The 25,431-nt window shown below is 39.6% G+C and overlaps 1 protein-coding gene across 1 annotated transcript in view; it reads right to left on the bottom strand.

The window, feature by feature from the left end:
• Positions 1–25,431, bottom strand: part of PGM5 (phosphoglucomutase 5) — a 69,080-nt gene that overhangs the window by 10,838 nt on the left and 32,811 nt on the right. Inside the window, exons 7-10 of the mRNA XM_054652197.2 lie at positions 14,317–14,432; positions 5,562–5,697; positions 4,458–4,641; positions 823–957 (exon numbers count right to left, since the gene is read on the bottom strand). Of these exons, the coding sequence (XP_054508172.1) occupies positions 823–957; positions 4,458–4,641; positions 5,562–5,697; positions 14,317–14,432 (571 nt within the window). The remainder of the gene's footprint in view (positions 1–822; positions 958–4,457; positions 4,642–5,561; positions 5,698–14,316; positions 14,433–25,431) is intronic.

Genomic DNA, 25,431 nt, shown 5'->3' with positions numbered 1-25,431 from the left:
CGACTGTTTAAAAGCGTAAGAAGAAACTCACTAAGTTTATGGTCAGAATCTGGTGAAGCATCAAACACTTACCTAGAGTTCAAATTCATTTGACAGCATATGTGCTTTCCTAGATTTGCATTTGCATTCCAGTCATGAAGACACAACTACATGAGACTTAATACTATGGAGTTTTGATTTACTACATGCAAAATGCTTAACTTCTTTTCCATGAAATATCCTTAGTCCTCTCTTGTATATCACAGCATAAAGAACATTTACTGAGAAGAACTTAAGAGTGTGGAGCGTGATTTATTTTATTCATTGCATAAGGCATCTGCTGGACAATCCAGCAGCTTGCTCTTAAGCTTTACTCTTCTGAAGAAAAATTCTGGTTATGATATGAGATAATTCTGAGACAGCTACAAGTCTTTCCCTTACAAGGAATCCCTACATTGTTGAGACTCTGGTATCCACATTTCCTAACTGTACTCTGATTGTGAAGAGTCCTTGGCATGGCCTAATTAAGTGGCTCTCAGATAATCTCCTTCAAAAATGGTTATCCTTATTTTTTAAGTACTGTTCCATAAATCAAATCACAACTCTAAAAAACTTCTGAAAAAAATTCTAACTAGAATGACTTCTCTTAACAGACTTGAAGTCATTGATTACTGGTCCTTCCTCAAAAGGTGTACACTTACAAGACCAGGGAAATCATCTACAAACACAGTACATGGGCCAAAGCATTGAGTGTTGCCTCTGATCAAAGATGAAAACCTGTAGCCACTGCTATTACCGAGGCAGTGCTTTACTTACTGACCTACTACGATCCTGTTGCATTACCTGTGGTTCCTTATTGTGTTGGCTAGGATCCTTTTCATAACTCTCTGCATAGATCCGCAGAGTAGCTCTCACATGACTAGAAGCACTCATTCTGAAGATGAGTCTGGAAGCATCTGAAAAAATAATCCGCAGCCCCTAGGAAAGGAGAAGGAACATCATACATGGAACATCATACAGTACCTTAACAAATCACCAGCCACTGCTCCAGAACAAAAGTGAAAGGAAAAGTCATCTGAATGCCATTCTTCTTTCCCCACATCTTTGGACAACACACTCATTACTCTTTGTTCTCGGTTGACTATATGATGCTTTTATCCTCAATTGTCTTGTTCTGTTTATGCTGAATAATAAGTTTTGCACCTTTAAGACGTATTCCAGAGAGTGAAGGGGGGAGAGACACTGCACTCACTCCTCCACACTCCTGCTCCTGGACTGTGATGTCTGCGGATGGATTTGGATCTCTTCCAAATTTGCCCTGAACCAGGACACTCTTTTTTCCCCTCTGAACACTAAAAAAGATGTTGTGCATTCCCTCCCACTCCTAATAACAAATACTCTCTTACTGTGGTTTTCATTTCTTTTATTTGATTTGCTCTTACTCTGTTTGGCAAAGCACAAAATCAACAGCCTGAGAAACAGGTATAAGATCACTAAGGGTAAGTGGCTAACAAAACAGCTACAGAATCCCTGGATCAAAAAATAGTTGTCAATAGTGAATACAAGAGACAGGACGAGCTGCTACCCCTCAAATACTACACAGCAATATATGACTGCAAGAATTTTAGTAAGTCTATAGTACAATTTGGAAAACTTAAGGTGTTAATTGATTTCAAGTACATTACTTCATGCACATTAACTTGTGCATAATAAAGAGGATTGATTAATTAATTAACTAAAAATTTGCTCTTTGCTGCCATCTTCACATCTTTTTTTCTTTTATCCTCCCCCCATTGTACTGCACATATGAACATTTTTTTCTACAGACCACAGGTCATATTCTTGGATCCACAGCTTCTGTACAAGAAGGCCATTAAGGCCAGAGGACTAAATTGCACAGATAAATTGTTGTAGTGTTGCAATATTCTACCAGCTGTGCACTAATACACATTCTAGTTCCATTTATGTAAATGGTATCCTTAAACTAAGTACAGCCTCTGATAAGCCACTGAACTTTTCTTCCCCTTTGTCCTTCTGCTGTCAAAGGTCCAGTGCACAAACTGAGATCCTTGTTACTTCTGTTTAAAAGGCAGTAAGCCATTAAAAAATGAAAGAAGATAATTAAAAAATATGCATTTTATTTTTCCAGTTTTATCAGCAGCTTGTCAAGACACCGATGTTGGAAATGCAGTGTGTCAATATTCTAAAGTATAAGTAAAACCTAAGTAAAACCTTTGTTTCCTTAGATATATGCCAAAACATCTTTAGCACCATATAAGGCATTGTTTGATAATCACAGACTCATAGAATGGTTTGGGTTGGAAAGGGCTTCTGAAAGTCATCCAGTCCTGATGTCATCAGGTCATCAAGTTCACTGCAGTGGGCAGGGACATTTTCAATCAGATCTGGTTGCTCAGAGCCCCATTCAACTTGACCTTGAATGATTACAAGGATGGGGCATCCACCATCCCTCTGGACAACCTGTTCTAGTGTCCCATCACTCCCATTGTAAAAAAAAGTCTTCCTTACATTTAGTCTAAATTTATTCTTTTAGTTTAAAGCCATTACCCCTTGTACTACTGCAGCAGGCTCTGCTAAAAGAATTGTACTCATATTTCTTACAAGCCCTCCTGAAGTACAGAAAGGTCACAATAAGGTCTCCCTGGAGCCTTTGTCTCTTAGTATAATGGCCAACTTTTACCTCTCATCCTTATAATTCAGATTTTACGTAAAAATGCCACTGGTCCCATCCCATGGCTTGCTGGACTCTCAGGAGCAGCATTTTTATGTGCTGATATGTGCAAAAACACAGTACAGCTTTAAAAATTAGAAGTCTTCAAGAACAACAGAATGTTTCATTTGATTTTAAGTCTCATTATTGCAGCATGACAAACAATATTAATGGGTTTCAAGAAACAGAATTAATCAGAAGCAACGGTCTGTGTGTATTGTTTGTTTTCTATTTTCTCATTGCTGTGTTTTCTGAATATGTTGTTTATTAACACTGAATAACTACCATGTAGCCAGCTTCTCATTCATTGCAGTTACACTGAATATAAATCTCTCTCCCCTGTGTTCTGGGGAATAACATTTGGCACATGGTCCTGAACACTTAGCTGAAAAATCCACACAAAGCCTATGACAGTCTGAAAGAGATAGCTGCATTTAGATGATGAGCAAGCTACCCAAGGAAAATGGCAGCAGTGAACTGTTGTTTCATTTGCATAGATCAATAACCTCTCCAATTTAGTGTGCTTGGAGAATTCCACTGAGGCTACAGACATATGAAGCTAGGAATGTGTCCTTGCCAAAGGACAAACTGGTTGAACTGTACTCTGAATAAATAGGAGCTACTCCCTATGAAAAGACATGCTTTCTGGTTTTATGGGCTCCCCTTCAGAGTCTGTCTGAAAAACCAAGTCATGTTTCTCTGTTTGTGTTACATGGTGATATGATTAGCAATTATATTCCCATACAGAGTAAGTGCTTTGGACGAAAAAATTAAGGGAAAGAAAAGTGCAATTAAAATTCACAAGCTGCTTTTTGAACTACAAAGGTCACGAGTTAGCCATGTCTGTAATTTTCCACTCGACTTGGATATGACAATATCCTCATATCTTGTTTCAGCAGTAATACGCAACAAGAAAGTAGCACAGTGGCAGACAGGCTGCTCATATTTTCTGGAGGCAATGATGAATGGAAACTACAAGGACTCTGAGAAGAAAGGCATGACGATAGTTTTAATGGCTTGTAATATCATTTCCTAGGGTCTGTTTAGGTCAAATAATTCAAAAACTAGAGAAACCATGACCATAAAAACATAAACAGCATAAAATCAGGACAAACTTTAATAGGAGTCACAGCTCATATTCTAGTTACTTGAATATAAATTTACACCTGGTAAAAGTACATAATGAATTTTGAGCACATAATGAATTTCCAAACACTGAAAGCTCAGTTTGAACTGCAGTTCTTGATAACCAAGGAATCTCAGTCCAGAAGGAGCTGGTAATTTGGGCTAGGGATGTCAAATATGCCTGCACAGGCTACAACCTTCTAAAGTCTTCTGCATCCTACTGGCTACAATAGATTTTTTTTTTTTTTAATGGATAGCCAGTGGAGATTTCAGACAGCAAATTGTAAAAGGGAAGACCTTCTTTCTGTATGGTATTTTCTGCTGCTCTGGAAAAGGAACTCTCCCTATACATGCATTGCTTTCAACAGGGGCTTCATCCCATCCTATGCTCACTGCGTCACTATTGTCCCCAGTTATGTACAGCAAGCACAAAATAAAATAAAGGTGGATTATCTTATCCAGGCTGAGCTAATCTTAAGTAGGAAATGCAGTATCTATCACAGCAAGGGAAACACCATCCCATAAATAAATGGACAGTGTTGCCAGCTGAACTTCAGAAACAACACTGTTGGAGACAATATGACAGCTGCAAAATTTTGCTAATCCATCACTACAGACATACCTGTCTTTTGGTCACAGTGCCATCCACAGGATCTATGTACTCAAAGCTGTCTGTTCTTTCCACACTGTAGATATTGTTACCCACAGCAAACTGCTGATGGCTGAATGATTTGTCAGTGATCAAAGCTTCCAGGTCTCTCATTATGAAATACGCTGTTCTGGGTTCCAGTGCTTCGTAATCAAACCTTGCACATACATCAAAAAAAAGATAGAATCAGAAAGTAAGTCCCCAGAGCTGAGAAGACAGTTCTGCTTTCAGAGAACTCGATATACTCACAGTTAGCAATTTACTACTTACTTCAAAAATTAGAAATGTACCCCCGAAATACTGATTGCAAATGAAACCAGCACACACATGCCAATCCTGTGCCATCCAACCATTACATGTGGGCAACCACAGTTCTACATTGGCCACCTGACTCTAAAATCAACAGAAAGCATCTAGAAAATGCAATTTCTAAAGCAGCATAGAAAACACACAGCTAGCTTTCAAAACTTAATGACACAATCAGTGCAGTGCTCAACAAACAAGTGAAATAGAGAGAACTTGGCTACAAGTTTTGAGGAACAGCTGTGTGCAAAAGATCTTACAAATGGCAAACCCTGGATTAAGAGAGAGGCAGAAGCAAAGATGAAAATGACAGCTAGAACTCACCATACTGAGACCTTAATAAAAATAAGTAAATGTTTTTATCTTTGGAAGAGTTATCCTGAATTGGAAGCAGGCATAGGTTTCAGCTCTCACTAAAACAATGTCACATGGAGGCACTTACAGAAAAAAATGCAGGAACAAATCTTGCTGGGATTATGTTTCATTTTCAACATCATGTAACAAGGTGCACCTATATATTCCACAAGTAAATAATTCAAATCTTTCTGCCATTCAATATTTTAAAATTACTCATATGCTAGCAGTGACATATACATGTAGCTCCTTTTTCTTACTCCTCCAAAAAAGCCTGTCTACAAAACAGTCATAATCTGAGGCACATTTTCATTCTGTATGAATGCACACCTAAGTGCAGCTGAGCACATCTAAACAAGCAATGATTGTAGCAGAATGCTCCTATCAGCTGCGTAAGTGCCTTTTCCTCAATTTTCTCACCTGCAGTAGTAGTGCCGGCCAAATTTTGCCCAGTGATCCCTGACAATCTCCTCCACACTCTGCTTTCGAGCTGCAAGGATTGAAAGCCAAACTAGCACAGCCCACAGTCCATCTTTCTCTCGAAGGTGGTCAGACCCTAAAGAGACAGACATTAAGCACATTATTTGGTATCACTGCAAATCTGAAAACAAGGCAAGAAGGCTGTCTCATTTGACTGTGCATGTCACATAAAAGTAATCAATAGTACTAGCCCCAGCACCTCTGATATGTTCTAGACAGAAAACCAGAACTAATGCTTAAAATGTGATCTATTTATACATGACAAAGCTCATACTTGCAAAGTTAAATAAACATCTGTGCAAGTATCTGAAGATAAACAGTAGCAGTATGAAAACATGTCTAGTCATTATTCCTTCTTACTAATATACAGTGTTTTCACATCTCTGCTGCTATTTCCCAGAACTGGGCTAGATATGCAAAACCCAGACATGAGCTGAAGATTCTCCTTTGTAGAGTCAAGCTCAACAGCATCTCCTTATCTCTGCAGATGTTCATCTGCAGATGTCAAACTGCAGAGAAAGAACTTCCCAAAATTGGGAAATTTCCAGAATGTTCATGACCTCCAGTCAGGACAACAAGCAAGTGCTTGAAATGATTCTTCCAGAGCGAAAAAAGAAACCAAGCAAACTAGAGAGTGGGACTGCTCCCTTTTTTATACTTCTTCCTACCTCTCAGTGCTAAAGAAGACTGGATGCTCCTGTCTAGATCCCTTCATAGGTTTGTATTTATGAAGAAAAAAATTGTTCCAACAATGAAGACTAGGAACAGTTTTGGAATCCCCCACACGATTCAACATGTGGTCTCAGATCTCAGTAAGATCCAAGTCCACTGGCACACAGTAAATACTGTTGGCAATTTTATAAGCTAACAGACTCAAGAAACTTGAAGAGATATCAAACATGTAGCCACTGCTCTGGCATAATACTACTAAATTTGGTTAAAGTTTGTTGGCTGCAGCCTTAGGGTTTTCTGTCTAGTCACACATTATTTAAACCATGAGTACAAAGCAAGTGCAGCAATTCAGAAGTTTTGTTTACTTCATGAAGTACCTACTGATTATGGAGGCAACCAATTAAATTATCTGTCCTTAGTTAACAAAAGAGAGGAATCTAAAAATTCTTATGCTGCAAACCTGTTTTCTGAAATATTCTCCTCCTCAAACACAGAAATCCTATTGCAGCAAGACTGCTTTGTACAGCTTGGCTTTACATAACAGGCTGCAAGGTCCACACAGCCAGCCATCTGTCAAAATAGCAGTGTTTTGCTACTGGCAGAGGACAGTTCCCATAATATAAATTGATGAACTGAAGCTGTTAATCTGGTGAAAAATTGTCAACATATTAAAGTCATATAAGGAAAATAACAAGATGTGCAGAGAGACACTGTGATTCCTAGGTCAATCACTGCTGTTACCTTGAACTTGCAATCCCTCTTCTTGGGAGAAAGCAACAATCAGCAGCCTCTGCTCACATGAATTTTCTAAGAGCCCATTGTCCTGGGTCTGATACTGATCTGCCTGCCACTTAGGCTTCCTGCATTACATTCAACCTCAACACTGTTTATTTAATATTAATTATTTTTAACATTAAGTTAACTACCACAGGGTTAAATAAATGCAAATTACTATTCAGCACAATATTCAAGCTGTACAGGAATGATTACTGAACACTTGTTGATGAGGATAAAGATTTGCCTGAAGATTTTGTTTATGTCTGTGTGTTAGGTTTTACAGAAAACAAGAACACTCTGGATGGACTTAAGAGCTGAGACAGTAACATGCCTTCACATTTGCAAAGTAGCTGTCATGATAGTAAGAATATCTCTTTTTTGCTACTTGTTCTGTAATCTGCAAGCTCTCTGCAACAACAGCAGTGCCCTATTACAACAGCCAGAGTTTAGGCCTGGTGCTTGAGGAGCTGCTGGAAGAGGAGACACAGCTCACTCTTATCCCTGCTCCAGTACCGTGAAAGCACGGAGTGCCAACCAGTCACAAAAAAAGGGCAGGGTTATTTATGAGCTCTCAAAGCTTTGCAAATAGCTTCAGATAAGAAAGGAAAACAAACGTCCCTCTACAGAGAGTCAGTCTCTCAGACATTCAGGCATAGAATCACAGAATTGTTAGGGCTGGAAGGGACCTTAAAGGTCATCTCTCACCTCTTCTACTCCCTCACTGCAGAAAGGGAGTAGATCAGCTTAAGGATATCTTCTACAGGAACAGCAGCAATATGTCCTATGTATAATAAAGGCAAAGCAGGTAGCAGAGTCACAGTCATTGTCACCAAAGCCAAGAGTCTGTTCCCAGATAATGGTGCAGGCTTCTGCCCCTGCCACCAAAAGAGAAATCCAGAACAGAGCTTTCACTTCCCCATGATATATTGTTCCTCTGGTAACAGCAAGGAAAGTTATTACATCACCACAGGGGCTGGGGACGCTCAGGGGACTGGGAAGAGCAGGGCAGGAGCAACCAGGCCAGCAGCCAGGGCCTGCCCAGTCCCACCACCCACACAGCAGGGCAGCCAGGGCACCAGGGCAGCCCCAGCTCCAGCCATCAGGCACCTCCTGGGAAAGGGAATAGGGCAATACCAGGCCAGGATGTGGGAGCATGGACAGGCCTGGCTTTGGGGAACCCCTGGCCTGGCAGAGCTGTGGGGAGCTGGACACTGGCCCTGCTGCAGCATTGCTGGGGTGCTGCACCAACAGCCCTGGTGCTGCTCCTGGGCAGAGTGAGGGAGCCCCAGGGGCCAGACAAGGCCCTGGTGACAGCAGGCTCACCTACCATGGCTGTTCCTTTCCCTCTTAACCTGCATGTCTCCCCTTTCAGCCACTCATCCTTAGCACAGAAAAAAATTCTGTTTTGCCTAAAATGTCATCTCTGTTGCTGATTTTCACCAGCCATTTAAATGGCTTAAGTGTCTCAACAGGCACCAGCAAAAGTGGAGACATGGAACTGAGCTTAACCGCTCAGCAATTTGTTCCAATATGAATGACCATTTATTCTCCTGCTACATAACACTCAGCAGGCTGCAGGCCAGCAAATCACACAGTAAAGAGCACTGCAGTCCTTCAGCAAAATGGTCTATATCATGACAATGGAACAACAGGCTACACTGAACATCAAAGAGATGAGTTCTGATTTAGCAAACACTTTAAGGATATTTCACTGAACCAAAATGTTCTAGTGAAACATGGACAGAAGCATTTCTGAAGAGCTCTTTGCTACATTCTGAACTTTGTTCTGGTATGGCTTAAGTGCATAAATCTATATGAGGACGCCTGAATGTATTATTCTTCATAAACATTTAGCAGATTTGGCATGTTCTCTATCCTTGCATGCCCCTCAGGACATAAATTGTTGCTTCCCTGGAAAGAGAAAGCAATGGGAGAAGGTAACCAAGAGACAAAAGTCTGGACATGTAGGATCTGGATATCCTGATTCTATTTCAGAATCAAAAATCACCAATTTAAAAATACCAGCCTGACACAAGGACAAAAATTCTTTGTGCCCAGAAAGTGTTTCAGTTTGTTAGTATTAATGGAAGTGAAACTAAAAACATTGATCAGCTGCATACATATATGTTCTTGTACTTATTGCCCTTCCTCCTTTCAGCAAATTAAAATCTATTTCTGCAATTTTGTAACTCTGATTTTCACCATCTGTAGGTGTCTTTGCTTGCTCTGTCTTAACTTAGTCCTACTGCCCAGCTCACATTGTAGAAACTCTCAGGAGGGAGTTTCTGCTCTGCTGCCTCAGTTCAGCTAACACCATTCTTTGCTCTACAGATCCAATGAATTTGCAGAGGCAGACCTGTCCCGAACAAAGGGAAGAAGGAAAAGGTGCCTTGCAGCTCTGTATTCCTGAAGTTGCAATACTTACACTGCCCCCAGCTTTCTTGGGGCTCTGAGTAACCTCAGGATGATTCTCAGTGCTACTTTTAATTGAAACATCCTGGAATTAATTAATTCCTGATTCTGTTCAATGACCTGAAGCAGAAAGAGACAGCAGAAAAGAGGAGTAAACGAATTTTTTTTCTGATTAACCCTTTATATTTAATTTGCGTTTGTAAGAGAAATTATAATAACTGCAAGTGTTTCAACAAATTATTTTTAAGTTAATTCATTATTTCTCTATATAACAGTAGGAAAAGTTATTTTTTTACTACAGTTAATGGCTATGTCCAAACTCAGAGTAAACAAACTGGGTAAAACTCTCAGAGCATGTTCCCATTCATAGAGAAGTACGCCACTTACACAGTCTGCAACGGAAGAAAAATCTTCAGAGGCAGTAGCTTGAGAAACAAAGCAAAATCATGCAAATATGTTCATATTATGATTTTTCTACTATGTGAAAGCTAATTTTTTTCTGTATCTGAGACATCCAATTCTGATAGGGAAAGCAAACCTTGTGGGTCATATGCATGAATAAAAGATAATTGCTCTTCCATAAATTAGTAATCCCAGTCTATCGTACTGCATTCTATAAATGTGATTTTAAAACAAGAAAATCACAGGAGTTCACAAGCTCACACCAAATAATTTTGTTTGCACATACCTGAGTCTTACAAATTTTTCATCCTGCTGAAACTTAGCAATATTTTAGGGAAATGGAGATTTAGGGGCATTCTGATCTGATAATTTTTTCAAATTACTAAGATTATTTTAGATTTGTATTACTGCAATGGGCAATCAAATAGCTCATTTGTGGCTTTCATTCATGTCAGCAATCACACATTTTTATACTCTCCACTAGCTCTTCTTCCAAATAATCTTTCAGGAGAAGGGGGTTGATGTTAATAGAATCTGTGAATTTGGAGATGAAGCAAGCAAATTATGAAAGTTGTAGCATTCAACCTGAAATGGTTTAAACTACAGTAAGATAAATCAGCCACACAGTTCTCCTAATCCTGATTAATAACTTGCTGATGAAATTTAGAAAGTAATTGCTGCTGCTGAGGCCTCCCTTTGAACTCTGTGCCGAGCATTAGTCACAGAACCAGAAAGCTACTAACCTCATCTGACAAGCTCCCCATACTGCTACAAAAATGGAAGAAGTTTTTAAAGCATTGGTTTAGCTCCAAGATCAGCTGCCAGAAAACAAGTTTGGGAAATACAGCTGTATGGGATGTTTTCAACATCTTTTCTCCTTTTATAGCAGAAAATTTGCTTTTATTTACTCACCACACCAAAGTCCCTTATGTTATAAAACCAGGGCTCTGTACTACTTGGAAATTTCAGCTGGGCTTTATTACCTGGGTACACAAACAACTGATTTCCAATGCAGTTTGATGAAAAAGGTGGATTTTTAAAACTCCTTTCTCTTACACAGAGCTGTGAATTTCCCCTTCTGATCACTACGTAGTACACTTACATAATTATTCCATGCTGAAAGCTAAAGAAGTGCCAAATTTCAGTTCCCTAAATAGGTATGACTGGGCAAAAGCTGTAAAATTGATTCAAATGCCCAATACTGGCAGAAACATGTGAGGGTCACACAGCTTAGGACATTACTAAAAGATTCGCAATAAGGTAAATATTTACTGCTAAAAACAGATCACATTGCTAAAGTACTGGTCATCTACAAATCAGAACATGTCTTAAAAATAAACCAACCTCCTGGCATATGAGGACACTTTTCAGACATCTGCACTGAACTGAAAGATGATAAGGAAATTGAGGCAGTGAGAAAAACAAACTTTAGACAACACAGTCATTACATAATTTGCCCCAAAAGTGTCACAGGATCACAGAACGGGTCGGGCTGGAAGGGACCACAACAGGGCATCTGGTTCAATCTCCCTGCTCAAGCAGGCTTATCCCAGAGCACATGGCAAAGGATTGAGTCCAGACGGTTCTTGAGTATCTCCAGTGAGGGAGACTCCACAACCTCTTTAGGAAATCTCCTTCTGAATCATACTTTTTTACACAGCAACAACACACGGACTGAGGAATTCAAACCCCGTGCTCAAGTTCTCTGGGTGCCCATGGAATCGAATCTTGAGTGTCCAGATTTGCCTTTAGATGGAATTGGATAAAACTGGAGATCAAGAGGCTTTCTGCACTGAAGTGCTGCAGGTACAGCACAGTTAATCTGATCAGAGCATACCGAGATGCCAAGATAATGCTGTAGGCTAGCTCTCCATGCTGGCCAGCAGTATGTTCTTCAAGCACTCATTTACGAGAGTTAGGATTTATGAGGAATCTGAAGAATTGATGATAGAATAGAAGAACCAGACAATGTAAGAACACAGAGTGGTAAGGAATGTAGAGACTAGTCTAAGGTCAGGTCATGCAACTTTGGAAGAGAGGCTATAGTACAGAAGTTTTATAGTACAGAATTGTTTTAAGGCCTCACATTGTTTAAGGCAAAGAAAAATGTCAATGGCAAGTGAAGAGAGGTCAGGGTAATTTTCTTGCCTATCTAGAACAGTCAAACCCTGGAGGCACTTCCGTGACCTCCATGAGTGTTTCTCTTCCCAAATACAAACACTACTCAGGAAAATAAAATTAGACCTACAGAGATCATATTGTCCTCATTGTTACAGTAGGTCAAAACACATTTTCATTTCTATGTGACTGATCTCCAGGGATAAAATCCACCAGTACTTGGGACACCCTGCTTAGCAATACCTGAATGTGCTTTTGCAATGTGAAAGGGAAATCTGATGTTTGTCTTTTTTTATAACTGCACCATAAAGTTGAAATGGCAAGTTACCTCAAAGAAGACACGGCTTCTACTGAGCACAATCAGTAATTCCTCTCTTCTCCCTCAGTCAGAAAGCATCTGAAAGAGTCCTACTCAACACCATCAGATGAAGATGGTCTAGGATAATAACTCCTCAAGCTGAGACAGAGCTGTGGCAGTGGTTTGTCATGACATATGGCACATATGTCATGACAAACCACTACTCTACATATAAGCCTACATGCAGCAGGAGGTGCTGCACTCTGTAGGCTAAGGTACCTAGATATACTTCTAGATATACTTCAACATATGGGAACTCACCACCAAAACTCTTACAAGCTCCTTGTAGTTAAAATCCACACTTTCTTCAGTAGGATGATGAAGCCAGGAGTTTTCTTCCAAATAATTTGTGTGCTACTGAGGTCCTACCAATGTCTTTAGAACCAGACAAATTTCATCAAAGTATCTGGTTTTGCATGCGCAAGAGGAACTTCAGTTTTTAGACCAAAGAGGTATAGAATTGGCCCAGTGAAAAAGCATTAAAAAGCAGTGAGAGTTGAAAACTTCCCAGTTCACATCTCGCATGGGTTAATGGAAATGCACTTCAACAACACACAACAAATAGCAGTACATTCTGAAAGGTAAAAGATCTTCCTGCCCTTCTCTCCTCAAATTACACCTCTCTGAATGACCTCATAGAACACACTGTAGAGGAAGTTTGCATTCAAAAGATATAGTCAAGGCCATACAAACCTGTGCCACTCAGAGCAAGTAGTGAAGGCATACAGTTTGCCAATCACAGGACATAGGTTCCCATTGGCAACAAAAAGAAAATGATCATTAATTATAAATTTAAATTCTCTTCCTTTTTACATATAAGACCCCCAAAAATACAACATATTTTTTATTCTTGCATCATAGCCCATTCAGATCCATAGAGCAAACAAGAAGATAAATACATGAAGTGCCATGTCTATGGCTGTTTAAGTTATCATTCTTTTTTAAAAAGCAACATTCTGCTCTAATTGATCCCAACCAACAAACTTAACACTGGACATAAATCAATTAAAGCAAAATGAAATTTGTAATCAAGTTTCACTGCATGGTAATTAATTTTCTACAAAGAGCTGCAGCCAAGGTATTACACATTCAAAATAGAGAACTCCATAACTCCATAACTCACATCAAAACATAGAATAAACTACTAGCCAGGCAAATTATTAGGTTATTCTGGTCTGTGCTTTTTCAAAGACTTGTAATATAGCCCTACTGATAAACAAAAAGGAAGAATTTCTGTGCCAGAATCCAGGAAAGAAAAAAATAAACACTCTGAAATTTATTTTATCATTCTCATCGACTAAAACCACATTTATGTACATTTATAGACTACATACTTCAATTATTTTCTTACTGTCAATACTATATTTCTGATGGCTCAAATTTGTCATTTATTCTGCATTCTGTTGTTTGATTGGTTCTTGGGACTGATATGGCAGAAATACCTAGGGAAAACACAAATGCTCACATGCAAGTGAATTTCTTCTAATGATGATTTTATCTGACACTTGAGCAATTGTGAAGTTCCAAAAAGTAAAGTCTGAAACAGTTTTCTTAGATGTACCATCAGATATACCAATCCTCTGTACACCTAATCACATTAGGAAAAAACATGTGGCTTCCATATAGGCAAAATCCCTCCAAATGCTGCTGCAGTCTGTGAAGACCTGCAGAGGAACCAGTGAGGCTTTTTTGCATTATGTTCAAGTCAGAAGAGGCACCTCCAGAAGCTGTCTGGGCAGCAGTAAGGTTGCTTGCCTCTGCTGAATATCCATTTCCCATATTTTTCATGCCTCAAGTGCTGAACACCATACTTACAAGATGAACCTCAAGATGTGAACAACAGAAAGTTCTCTGTTTCAGCACGAGACAGAGCTAATTTGCTGATTGTTTTGGGTTTGACTTGAGGCATCCAGGAAAAATTAAGTTTGTGGTAATTTCTGATTATGTATTACTTACCAGTGCCAAAACTCTCCTCACCACAAAGGGAACAACGTCCAGAGTCCATGAGATTGGAAAAATACCTCCATCCTGCTGGTGTCTCATATACAGGAACCTTCATTACTTTTGCCACTCTGGAAAACATACAATAAAACATCACATGATTGAGATCATGCTTTTTTTTACATATGATCTGAGGTCAGTTGAGGAATATTCTACATCTCATTACATCTCCTGACAGCTGGAGTAGAAGTAGAAAAATAAAAACCAAAACCAAGAACAGATCAACACTACCATTCAAAACTGATCCTTGTCTCAGTATCTAACTTCAGCCAGAACCCAAGTATGTTTATACATTAAGTGTATTATTTTGGAAAATGTAGGACCTCAGTTCAATAGGCTTTACCAGTATCTTTCCCTTCTTACTGACCAAGAAACAGCTAATCTAAGGATGGACAGTTTTGCTGTACTAATATTTTAATGAAAGTTAAATTATCATGTTGAAGCACCCTCCTTTACAAAATACAGATAGTCAAATATCAAAATGTTTGAAAGATACTTTTACTTCTTGTAATGTCTTCAAAGACAAGAAAAACAGGAATGCTTCCAGTATGTTCTTTAAAAACCTTTCCTAGTCTCAACCTGAATCTCAACTTATTTTCCCTGTCTCCTATCATGTAATACAAGAAACCCACTCACTATCTGTGTGATGTGTCAGTGTTTTCAAGAAGCAAAATTAACAACCTTGTAAGTTGGATATGCATTCTTTTCCCCAGCTTGTTAACTGGTAAATATTCCTGTTAAAAACTACAATGAAAAAACCCTTGCTTGGACTAAAAAACAAGAAAGAAAGAAAACCCACCCAACAACTCCAAAGAACTCTAAGTCTCAAAATGGGATTTACACAAAATGGGTATAACCAGTCTTCTTTCTAATTATATTTTCTGGTTTTCATTGTGTGCCTAGGGTTTTCAGAACCAACTGTTTTATAACATGGAAAGTAAGAACTGAGATACAGTGAAGCAATCTGACCAACTACCAATGACCTTATGATTGCTTCAACAATCATACCTAACAATACTTCTCAAAGCAAGAGAGTTTACTTTATTTTAACTCCAGTCAAGCCAAAGCAAAGTCAATTAATCAAAGATGGATTCAACACAACACAATCTGTCTAAAAGTGTCAAGGTGAAAGCAGTCACCCTTCTGGTAAAAAAAACACCTGTTTTCTGATGGCACATCTCTCTGTCTTACGTTAAGTGCATAAAATAGATGGGATAAACTATCAAAATATGCCAGCACTGACCCCTTCAAAACCTGGTACATAAATATATCTAAATGAGAGAATCACAGAATCGTCAAGGTTGTAAGAGACCTTCAAGACCATCTAGTCCAAACTTCAACCTAGCATCACCATAATCACCCCAGGTGCCACATCCAGACACCTCCTGAATACTTCAGAGAGTTACTCTGCCATTTCCACGGCCAATTTATTTCAATGTCTAGCCACTCCTTCAGCGAAAAATCCTTCTAATATTGAATCTGAACCTCACCTTGCACAAATTAAGGCCACTTCCTCTTGCCCTTTCACTTGATATATGGCAGAAGAGATTGACCACCACCTGGTTACAACCTCCCTGCAGGCAATTATAGAGTGATAAGGCCTCCCCTTTTCTCCAGGTTAAAAAACTTCAGCTCCCTCAGCTGTTCCTCACAGGACTTGTGCTCCAGACTCACCAGCTTCACTGTCCTTCTCTGGACATGCTCCAGCACCTCAGTATCACTATCCAAGTACAGGGGGCCAATCCCTGCCCTGCTCCTGCTGGCCACACTATTGCTGGCACAGGCCAGGATGCCATTGGCCTTCTTGGCCACCTGGGCACTGCTGGCTCATGTTCAGCTGCTGTCACCAGCACCCCCAGGGCCTTTTCCTGTGGCAGCTTTGCAGCCACTCTGCCCCAGCCTGTGGCACTGCCTGGGCTTGCTGTGACCCAAGGGCAGGACCCAGCACTGGGCCTTGTTGAGCCTCACACCACTGGCCTGGGCCCATGGTCCAGCCTGTCCAGATCCCTCTGCAGAGCCTTCCTGCCCTCCAGCAGATCAGCACTCTGGCCTGATGGTGGTGCTTGTGAAATGACTGAGCTGAATTATATCCCCTCATCCAAATGATTGATAAAGATGTTAAACAGGTCCAGCACCAGTACTGAGCCCTGGGGAACACTACTGGTGACCAGCTACCAACCAGATTTAGTTCCATTCATCACCAAAAGTGGTGTCAATACAGTTCAGCCCTTAAGTATTATCTCTGAAATTTTTTACACTGTTAACCTGCACTGTAATGTAGTCTCCAAATCAACCTTTCTTTTATGTAAGAATATCCATTCTAGGTGCTCATATTACATCTAAAATCAGTGATTTTTAAATCAGATGGAGTAAGAATTGCTGATATTTATTTGAAAAGAGACAAAAATGTACATGAAGAAAAGGGTATTACCAAAGGGTATTACCAGAACTTTTAATCCTGAACTCAGATTTCATACCTCTACTTTAGAGGTAGGGGCAAGTACATACCTCCTCGTGTTTATACAGCACTACATGTATTATTAACCCTTAGAAATGTTGTTCCATAAAGGGAGGTTTCACGGGGCAGAGCTGAACAGGTATCTGTCTGGCTCTTCAAAAAGTCAAGAGCAAGAAAGAATTTAATCTCTGTGTGACAATAACTTCGGCTGAAAACAGGACTGTACTGCCAAAAAAAGAGAAAACAATAAACCAGAAGGCAATACCTAACATGCTGGCAGAGCAAAACCAATTCTCTTAAGGTAGCCTAACAATACAGCTGAAATATGTTGGCTTGCAGAAATGTTCCCATATCCTGGTACAGTTTTTGGAGAAGGAAATAATTTCCCATTTACTTTTCTACATTCCTCTAGCTGGGGAACAAATAGCCTAGGATGGAGTTACCCTGACCACCACTAAAAGCTTCAAAAGGCTGTAGCTATTTTCAAAGAGTTCTAGGTATAGGCTAGCAATGAAAATACAAATGTTGTTTCTGTTGGCGTGTGGGCTCACTTTGTACAGAGTTTATAGTACAAATAGTTTGTAGTAGGAATATGACAGATTGTTCCATGCACCTTCTTTTTTCTTGTTGTTTCTGGCTCTTAATAATTCAACAAAGTAAGTAAGTAGAAGTACACTGAAAATCAAGCATACTCCTTCCTTACTGACATTTTTCTGAAATAAAGACTCATCACTGGAAGTCTCAATAAATGCAGAATGTGCCTTTATGCAGCCTATAGACATTCACGGTGAAAAATCACCCCAGAAAACATGAGGGGGGGATTCCCACAGAAAGTTGCAAAAATTCTCAAAGCTGCAGACTCTGAGAAATAATATGCTGCATTAGATCAAACACATAATCACACAAAATACAGGAAAACACCCTCAGAGGAAGGAAGCTAATATGTGACGGTGAAATTACTAGATCTTCAAAGCCAGGGAAAACAGAGATTAGATGTGGGAAAGGGGAGGGATTTTTAATGCTCCTACATCTACATCTTTCTAAACTAAAAATATGACTGGGTATTCAGGAGAGAAAAAAACCAAACAAACAAAAAAACCCTCATTTTTCCAGTATTTTTTTCACTCTGTATTTACCAATCTGCTTTTTAACATAGACAAAATGCCTAAATCAGAGCTTTCAATCATTGATACAACAAGAAGCCAGATATTTTTTTAAAGAAGTTCCAGTTGAGACTGATAGAATCCCTGTGGATCAAATTTGAAATTAAGTTTCTGTGTTCTGCTGAACTGAACATTTGCAGCACTATTTAATGGAGCATATGGCTTCCTGACAGGTTTGATAGATGCTAGGCAAATAAATGCTTAGGATAAGGGTTTCAGGAACTTGCAACTCTGCAAGAACTGCTGATGAGTCACGGTAAAGATTTTTATCTTCAACAAATCATAGGTCCATTAATTACATTTTACAATGTTTTTAGAAATGCACCTTCACAGGACAGTTCAACCAAGACTACATATGTACAGCTTTTTAAGTTTCTCTTCTTTCTGTATACTTACACTAGATCCCCAAATTTGGGGAGTTAGAAATGTAAAGTCAAGTAAATGTAAAGAGTTTTGTGTGTATGAGCTCTCTTGATGAGAGAGGATACTCCTTCTCTCAGGAAGTGAGTCTTAGAACTGGTACTACAAGTGGTATTTATCTTGAAGAAGTCCCAGATAACACAGTAAATTTTATATATCCTTAGATATGTATAATGCATCATCAACAAGATACTGATACAGCAGTGCACCTGTAAAGGTGATACCTCAAGCTCCGAGCTTTCATGTTGTAGGTATTGGCTGTTAAAAGGTCTGACTTAATGGATAGAATATACTTCCAGAGCAATTCAAAATAAAAACTGGGGAAAAATATGCCCTATAAACAGGTTCATTTCCCTAGTCTATTTGAAGTAAAGACATTCCATTTATGTCTAACCACACAGTTGATATACCTGTGTTTATATGTTCCATGAGTATGAACTATGCTGAAAGAAGACAACAAACCATGGACATTCTGGTTCTTGTCATCTTGGACATTTAATGGGACTGACTTCAAACACTACACTTGCTTGCCTTCCTTTAGTGTAAGTGCTCACTACATCAATGAGATTATACAGTAAAGTTTCTTCTGTCTGTGTTTGGCAGTAATTACCCCTTGCTAGACTAGGAAACAGAGTATTTACATTTAGAACCAAACTGTAAGGTAACCTTAGTTATAACCTTAGAATAACCTTAGTTAGTCTGCCCATATCAGAACTAACAGCATTTATGTTCCCAAGATGCTGAAATACTAATTAAGGAGAAAAAAGTTAAATCAAAGAAGAGTGGACTGTACTTTTTGCAATTACACATTATTTATAATTATACTTTGTGAATTTAAAAAAATAGTAGGAGCAGATGCTTTTAAATGAGGCTATAACAAAATGAGTGAAAATAGGAAGATAAATATTGTACAGTTCCATTGTTAAATTTACCCTCCTACTGTTTCACAGTTGCACTGTAATTTTTATTTGGAAGAGCTAGTCCCACGTTACCTATACTGACTGACCACCTTATTTTTAAAGATAAGAAGAATGTATACAATGCAATGCTGAAAATCAGTTTGAGTTATTTCATTTCTAAAAAACGGAATTATTGGAGAGTTTAGTACCAACACAGAAATGTGAAGCCAATTCTTGAACTACACAATAAGGCATGACCTCTCACTAAATCATGAGCTGGCCAGCTTATAATAAAGATAATAATGAACATAATTATAGTCTTCTAAAAAGATTAGAATTTTTAAAAATTTCCTGACAAGAAAAAAAAAAAGTAACAGCTAGTTCTAACATTACCCCTGAAAGACCTAACGGACTAATGCAGAAAACTTTACCAGGCAACTGGACTACTTATTGTACAGTTTCACATCTGAGTATCACAGGTCTTCTTCCTTACACTTCATAGCCATCTACACGGCACCTAACTAGGAAAACAGAAGGTACAGGACTCTTTGATAGCCCAGATTATTTTCCTTGTAATTCTAAAAATATTAGCCTGCTAAACTGTGTAAAAAAGATTTTCATTTTTCAAACATGTTCTTTTATTTAAAAGCGTTAAAGATCCTTGGTTAAAGATCACAAAAGTTATCCATGATAATTTTATTTCAGTTTTCAGTAGACACAACAGACTATTTTTCACAGATAGGCTCATAAAACCAAGTGGTCCTTGATGGTATCTCCCAGACATCATGGTTTTGCACTAGCAAAACACCTGTGACACCAGAAGAATGACCCTGACTTACAACAAGAGTCAGAGGGAAGTTTTCTCTAACCTAATCACTACAATGCCACAAAAACATCCTGATGAATATAAATCATTCGAATACAACAGCCTGCAGCAAGCTGACTTTCTTGTGCCAGTGAAACTCTTATAACTTCCAAGAATAGATCAGTCAATCAGACAGAATCATCCTGCCAAAGTTGTGATGCCTGTTCACCACAAAGATAAAGGTCACAACACTAGGGGAAGGGCCTTCTTTGACAGGTCTCATGAACTTGTAAAGATGTAAGTGACTGGCTAGAGATTTGTATTGTAGGTGAAATGCTGTCTAGGGTAAACTGCAGCACTACTTTCATTCTGGAGTCTGAATTCGGAGGAAGAAATAGGTATTAATGAAAGAAACACTAGAGAAGCAGCCATACATGTCCTTGTCTCTCATCTTCCACCACCTGTAGGTATCAGCTGACATGTGAAAGATGCTAATAGGCACCTGGATGAACAGGCTTCAAAACACTGACTGGTGTTCCATGGATACACTGATTTTCAATCCTGCTCCTCTCCGTGATGCCAGCACTGAGGTAGATAATTCAGAGATGATCCTTCAGCACGTCTTCCTCTGCAGAAGGGTAAGCACTGACAGGCACTAACAATCAGGAATTGAAGGAATTTGTGGGACAGATGTGGGCCACTGAAGGATAGTATGTTGTAGCAGCACTCCAAAAGAGAACAAACCTCTGTAATGGTTTCTTTCAGAGTTACTATGGCTATAGAAGGAAAAGGATTCTCACTACGTCTTCTAAATCTCTACTTAGCCACTGAAGTAGTCTTTGTTATCTAATCTCCAGCTGATAAAAGCCTAATTTGATTTTAGGTGTGAAGCACATTTTATTTCAAAGACAAGATTATTATTTGACTGTAACTAACAGACACTGTTTTTCTTTCCACTTCTGTAGTTTTGCTTCATGCAAAGAATTAAACATGTCTCAATAAGGGACCTGCATCTGATTTACCAAGAAGATCATTTCTCTAGCTGAAAGTAAGTCTTCACACACAGTCTAACCTTAACCTACAAACCTTTGTATTTGATATTTTACTACCTGAGTTGCTTGGATTTTTTTTCCAACACTCTGGACATTTCTGAGGTCAACACAAGTCATTTCTGTTTGCCTACATCAATTTTGCTATCCTTTTAATAAAGATACTGGGTTGGCTGTTTTCTAACCATATACTACAGAATTTGTCTTAAGTGTACTTGCAACCAGACCCAAAATTTAATGGTTTCATTCTTTTAGACCACTGGGTCCCATCCCATTCTCACTGCATGGTATTTCCACTTGTTCTCTTTTTGGTCTCTTCTTTCCAGTGTTGGAGAGCTCTTTGCTACTTCATTTTTCAACTTCTTTAGTCTAATTAATCTCACCTTTGGTCAGTTCTCTCTTCATTCTTACTATTTCTTAGGATGCAAGAGTCAGGAACCAAATGGTTGTAACTTTTTTTTTAGTCCCATCTCTAAGTCTTCACTTTTTATCTATGCAACTGCAATAGACTGTGAGAAATTCACAGTAGTAGCAATGACAGCAGGAGCACTGGCACCAACTATAACATGAAATAGATGTTCTGCTTCTGGATGTTTTCACTCTGTCTGCGCCACCTTCCCTTAAAAGGCTTCAACTGCATATTGTGCAAGGAGCAGAACTAAAACAGTCATCTCCCTAATATGGTCAAGTATTACAGTGTTACTCCTTCCCAGTCTTTAATTTATTAAGCAAAAAGCAGTGGAATGCTAGGCCCTCACACACAACACAGATAACCAGGACATCACTAAGATAAGATGCAAGGTGTCATGTCTGGCAGAGAGGCTGTCAGGACACTGTGGCAGAGAAAAAAATAGACAAGTTCCCTTACTTTTTGCTTTCTACTATGCTACATCCCACAGAGAACAATCCCATAAAATAAATCAATACAGAAAAAGCATCTGGAGACACTTTAACTATGAAGCATCTAAATAAGTTAGGATTATTTTTTGTTTTCCTTCCTCCCAACCCCTGCAATGTTTTAACTAAAGTCCTTAATACAGGTGGAATAAAGGTACACTGAACCAAGCTCTGGTGTTCAGGGATAGCTTCTGTCTTGAAAACTGGCAACTTAAGGTGAATTTTTTTTGGCTGACAATAGTCCTAGGTAATGGATTGCTAATAATTGCAGACATCATCAATAAATCTAATCAGTACTAGGTGAATTAGCTTTCTATCGATGGAGCCTCCTGGCATTCATGTAACATAACTTGCGCCAATAAACTGTTCCAGTATTTTCTCCTGCCTCTCAGTCTCATGTTGGCCTCTCTTTGTTTTTGAAATCTTTCAACAGCAGAAACTAAAAACTGCTCTAGCAGAAAGGCAATGTCATAGAATCGCAAAGTCACAGAATCATAGGAGGAGTTGGATTGCAAGTGACTTTGAAGATCATCTAGTTCCATGGTAAGGATGGAACTAGATGTGACAGATAAGGATGCTACCCACTACATCACATTGCTCATAGCCCCATCCAACCCGGCCTTGGGCATTTGCAGGGATGGGCTGTCCACAACTTCTCTAGGCAATCTGTTTCAGTGCCTCACTACCCTCACAGTGAAGAATGTTTCCGAATTTCTAACGTAAATCTCTCATATTCAATTTGAAAACATTCCCCCTTGTCCTATCACTACGTGTGCATGTGGAAAGCTGTTCTCCATCTTGTCATAAGCCCTCTTTAGGTACAAAAAGGCTCCCCCAAGGTCTCCCCACAACCTTCTCTTCTACAGGCTGAACAACCCCAAGTCTCTCAGCCTGTCCTCACAGGAGAGGTGCTTCTGACTTCTGATCACCTTCATGGTCCTCTTTTGGACCTGCTACAACAGGTCCACACCTTTCTCGTGCTGAGGACCTCAGAACTGAATGCAGCACAGCAAGTGGGATCTCACAACAACAGAATCCCCTCCCTGACCCTGCTGGGCACCCCTCTTTATGATGCCATGTGGGACCATGTCAGTGGCCTAACACAAACTTAGGTATATGACATCTGTCAGTCTTTGTCAGCCATGGTAATCTGGTAAACTCCATCATACAGGGCCATCAGGCTAGGCACAATTTGACCTTAGTAAAGCTGTGCTGGCTGCCTTGGATCACCTCCTTGTCTTGCATGTGCCTTAACACTGCTTCCATGAGGATCTGCCCCATGATCGGCACAGTGGTGAGATCACCAGTCTGTAGTTCCCAGTCTTCCTTTCTCCCCTTTTTAAAAGCAGGACTGATGTTTTCCTTTTTCTAGTCTCCAGGGGCTTTGCGTGACCACCATAACTCTTCAAATATGATGGAGAATGGCTTGGCAAGAATATCCCTCAGGAACCTTGAGTGTTATCTCATCAGCCTTAGGCCTATTTAGCTTCATCAAGTGGTCTCATATCCACTCTTCACTGCCAGTGATATGAACTTGACTCCCCCAGCCCCCACCTGGAGGTTCAGATACTTGAGAGATGTGGAAAGCCTGACTGCCAGTGAAGACTGAGGCAAAGAATTCATTGAGTACCTCAGACTTTTCCATTTCTGTTTTCACCATTCTTCCTTCTCATTTACCACAGCCTTTATTTTCAGCCTTCCTTTTCCAAGCTATGTACTTACAGAATTCTTTCTTGGTATTCTTCACATCCCTTGCCAAGTCCCATTCTATCTGTGCCTTAGTTTTCTGACCCATCCTTACACATCTAATCTGTATCTCTGTACTCTTCCCAGATCACCTGTCCTGCTTCCATTGGCTACTTCCTTCTTATTCCTCAATTTGAGAAGCAGATCCTTGCTCAGCCATACCAGTTTCTGTCCCTCTCTCTTTGATTTTCTAAACACTTGAGCTCAAAGAGTTGCCAGCTATGGTCTGCTCTCCTATCCTTAAGGACAATTTCCCAGGGGATCACATTCACTAATTATTTAAACAACTGGAAGTTTGCTTTTCTAAAATTCAACATCCATTCTATATTCCTTGCCAGGCTCATGCTCCTTGGGATCATGAACTCAACCCAGGCATGGTCACTACATTCCAGTCAGTCTCCGATCTTAACCACTCTAATGAGCTCATCACTAGCACTAGTCCAGGCCCAGTAATGCTTCTCCTTTGCTCAGTTTAGCTAATAAATCCATTAGTACAATCTACCTGCCTCGTGTCTTGTAATACCAGACACATACAAGCATCTGGGCTACATGGAACTCTTGTTCAGCACAATCACCACCATACCCAAGGAATATTGTGTGGAAAGTCAGACACTTGGCTTTAAACCTCTGAACCAAACAAATTTAAAACTTAGAATCTCCCTTTGGCCCCTTGAAGTTCACTGGACTTCATCTGTCTTCCTTAGGAGCAGACTTGCACCATCACAAGAATGATTAAAGCACTTATCCCAGGACTCAGGCTCCCCAATACCCACAGTGAGGCCTTGCAGTCAGTCATATTCCTTGATGCCACCTGTAGGTCATGGTGTGAACAGACAGCTCCATATTTCACACCATCAAGTTTTCCTACACAAGCTCTGCAGCACCCCAGCCAAATGATACAAACACCTTGTGCACCACACAAAAAAGACAGCACTCTTGAAAGTATCTGAGACACTTTACAAAATAACAGAAAACTAATTTGTGTCCCAATCCCCACAGGTAACTTTCTGATTCTATCCCGAAGGGTAAAAGTAAAGTAATTTGCCTAACTGCATAGCCTGATACAGAGCCAGTGGAGCACTGCAGAACTGAAATGCATCTGTAAGCAGGTCAAAAGCTGCAGCACAGATCTAGTCAAACCCCAGAGAAAGGACTGCAGAAAGCCATTGCCTCTTCCTTACTCCTCAGGGAGTTAAGTGGTCAAAGTAAAAATAGCCAGCACAGCTCCTTGCTGAGTCTGCCTTTGCCTTCAAAGCTAATGTGATAATCCTGTCCTCTATGGGCAGGAGGTGCAAGGATACTTTTTATGGACGCTGTACTCTAGCCTAGTCTCACTAATCTGTGATGGGGTGAACTGTCACTGATGCAGAACTCACTGGTGAACAGAATGGTAAATGCACCTTTAAAAAATACATGAAGCAGATAGCACACAAAGCTGGGATTTATCACCCTACAATTGCAGGTGCTGCAAATAGGTTATTGTTGCAGTGACCAAGGTATGAAATTACTGCCAGGGTTAAAACTATCAGGTGAATGCAAGTTACACACATGTTGTAGTGAGACTGTTACCATCCCAAATTTGGAAGCACTATGAGCCATTAAAGAATCTGCTTTCTGGAAGTTAAATCACTTT

The sequence above is a fragment of the Agelaius phoeniceus genome, chromosome Z, assembly GCF_051311805.1.
Source record: "Agelaius phoeniceus isolate bAgePho1 chromosome Z, bAgePho1.hap1, whole genome shotgun sequence".
Taxonomy (NCBI): Eukaryota; Metazoa; Chordata; class Aves; order Passeriformes; family Icteridae; genus Agelaius; species Agelaius phoeniceus.
The sequence above is the reverse complement of the archived record's forward strand: the minus strand, read 5'-3'. Positions and strand labels throughout refer to the sequence as shown.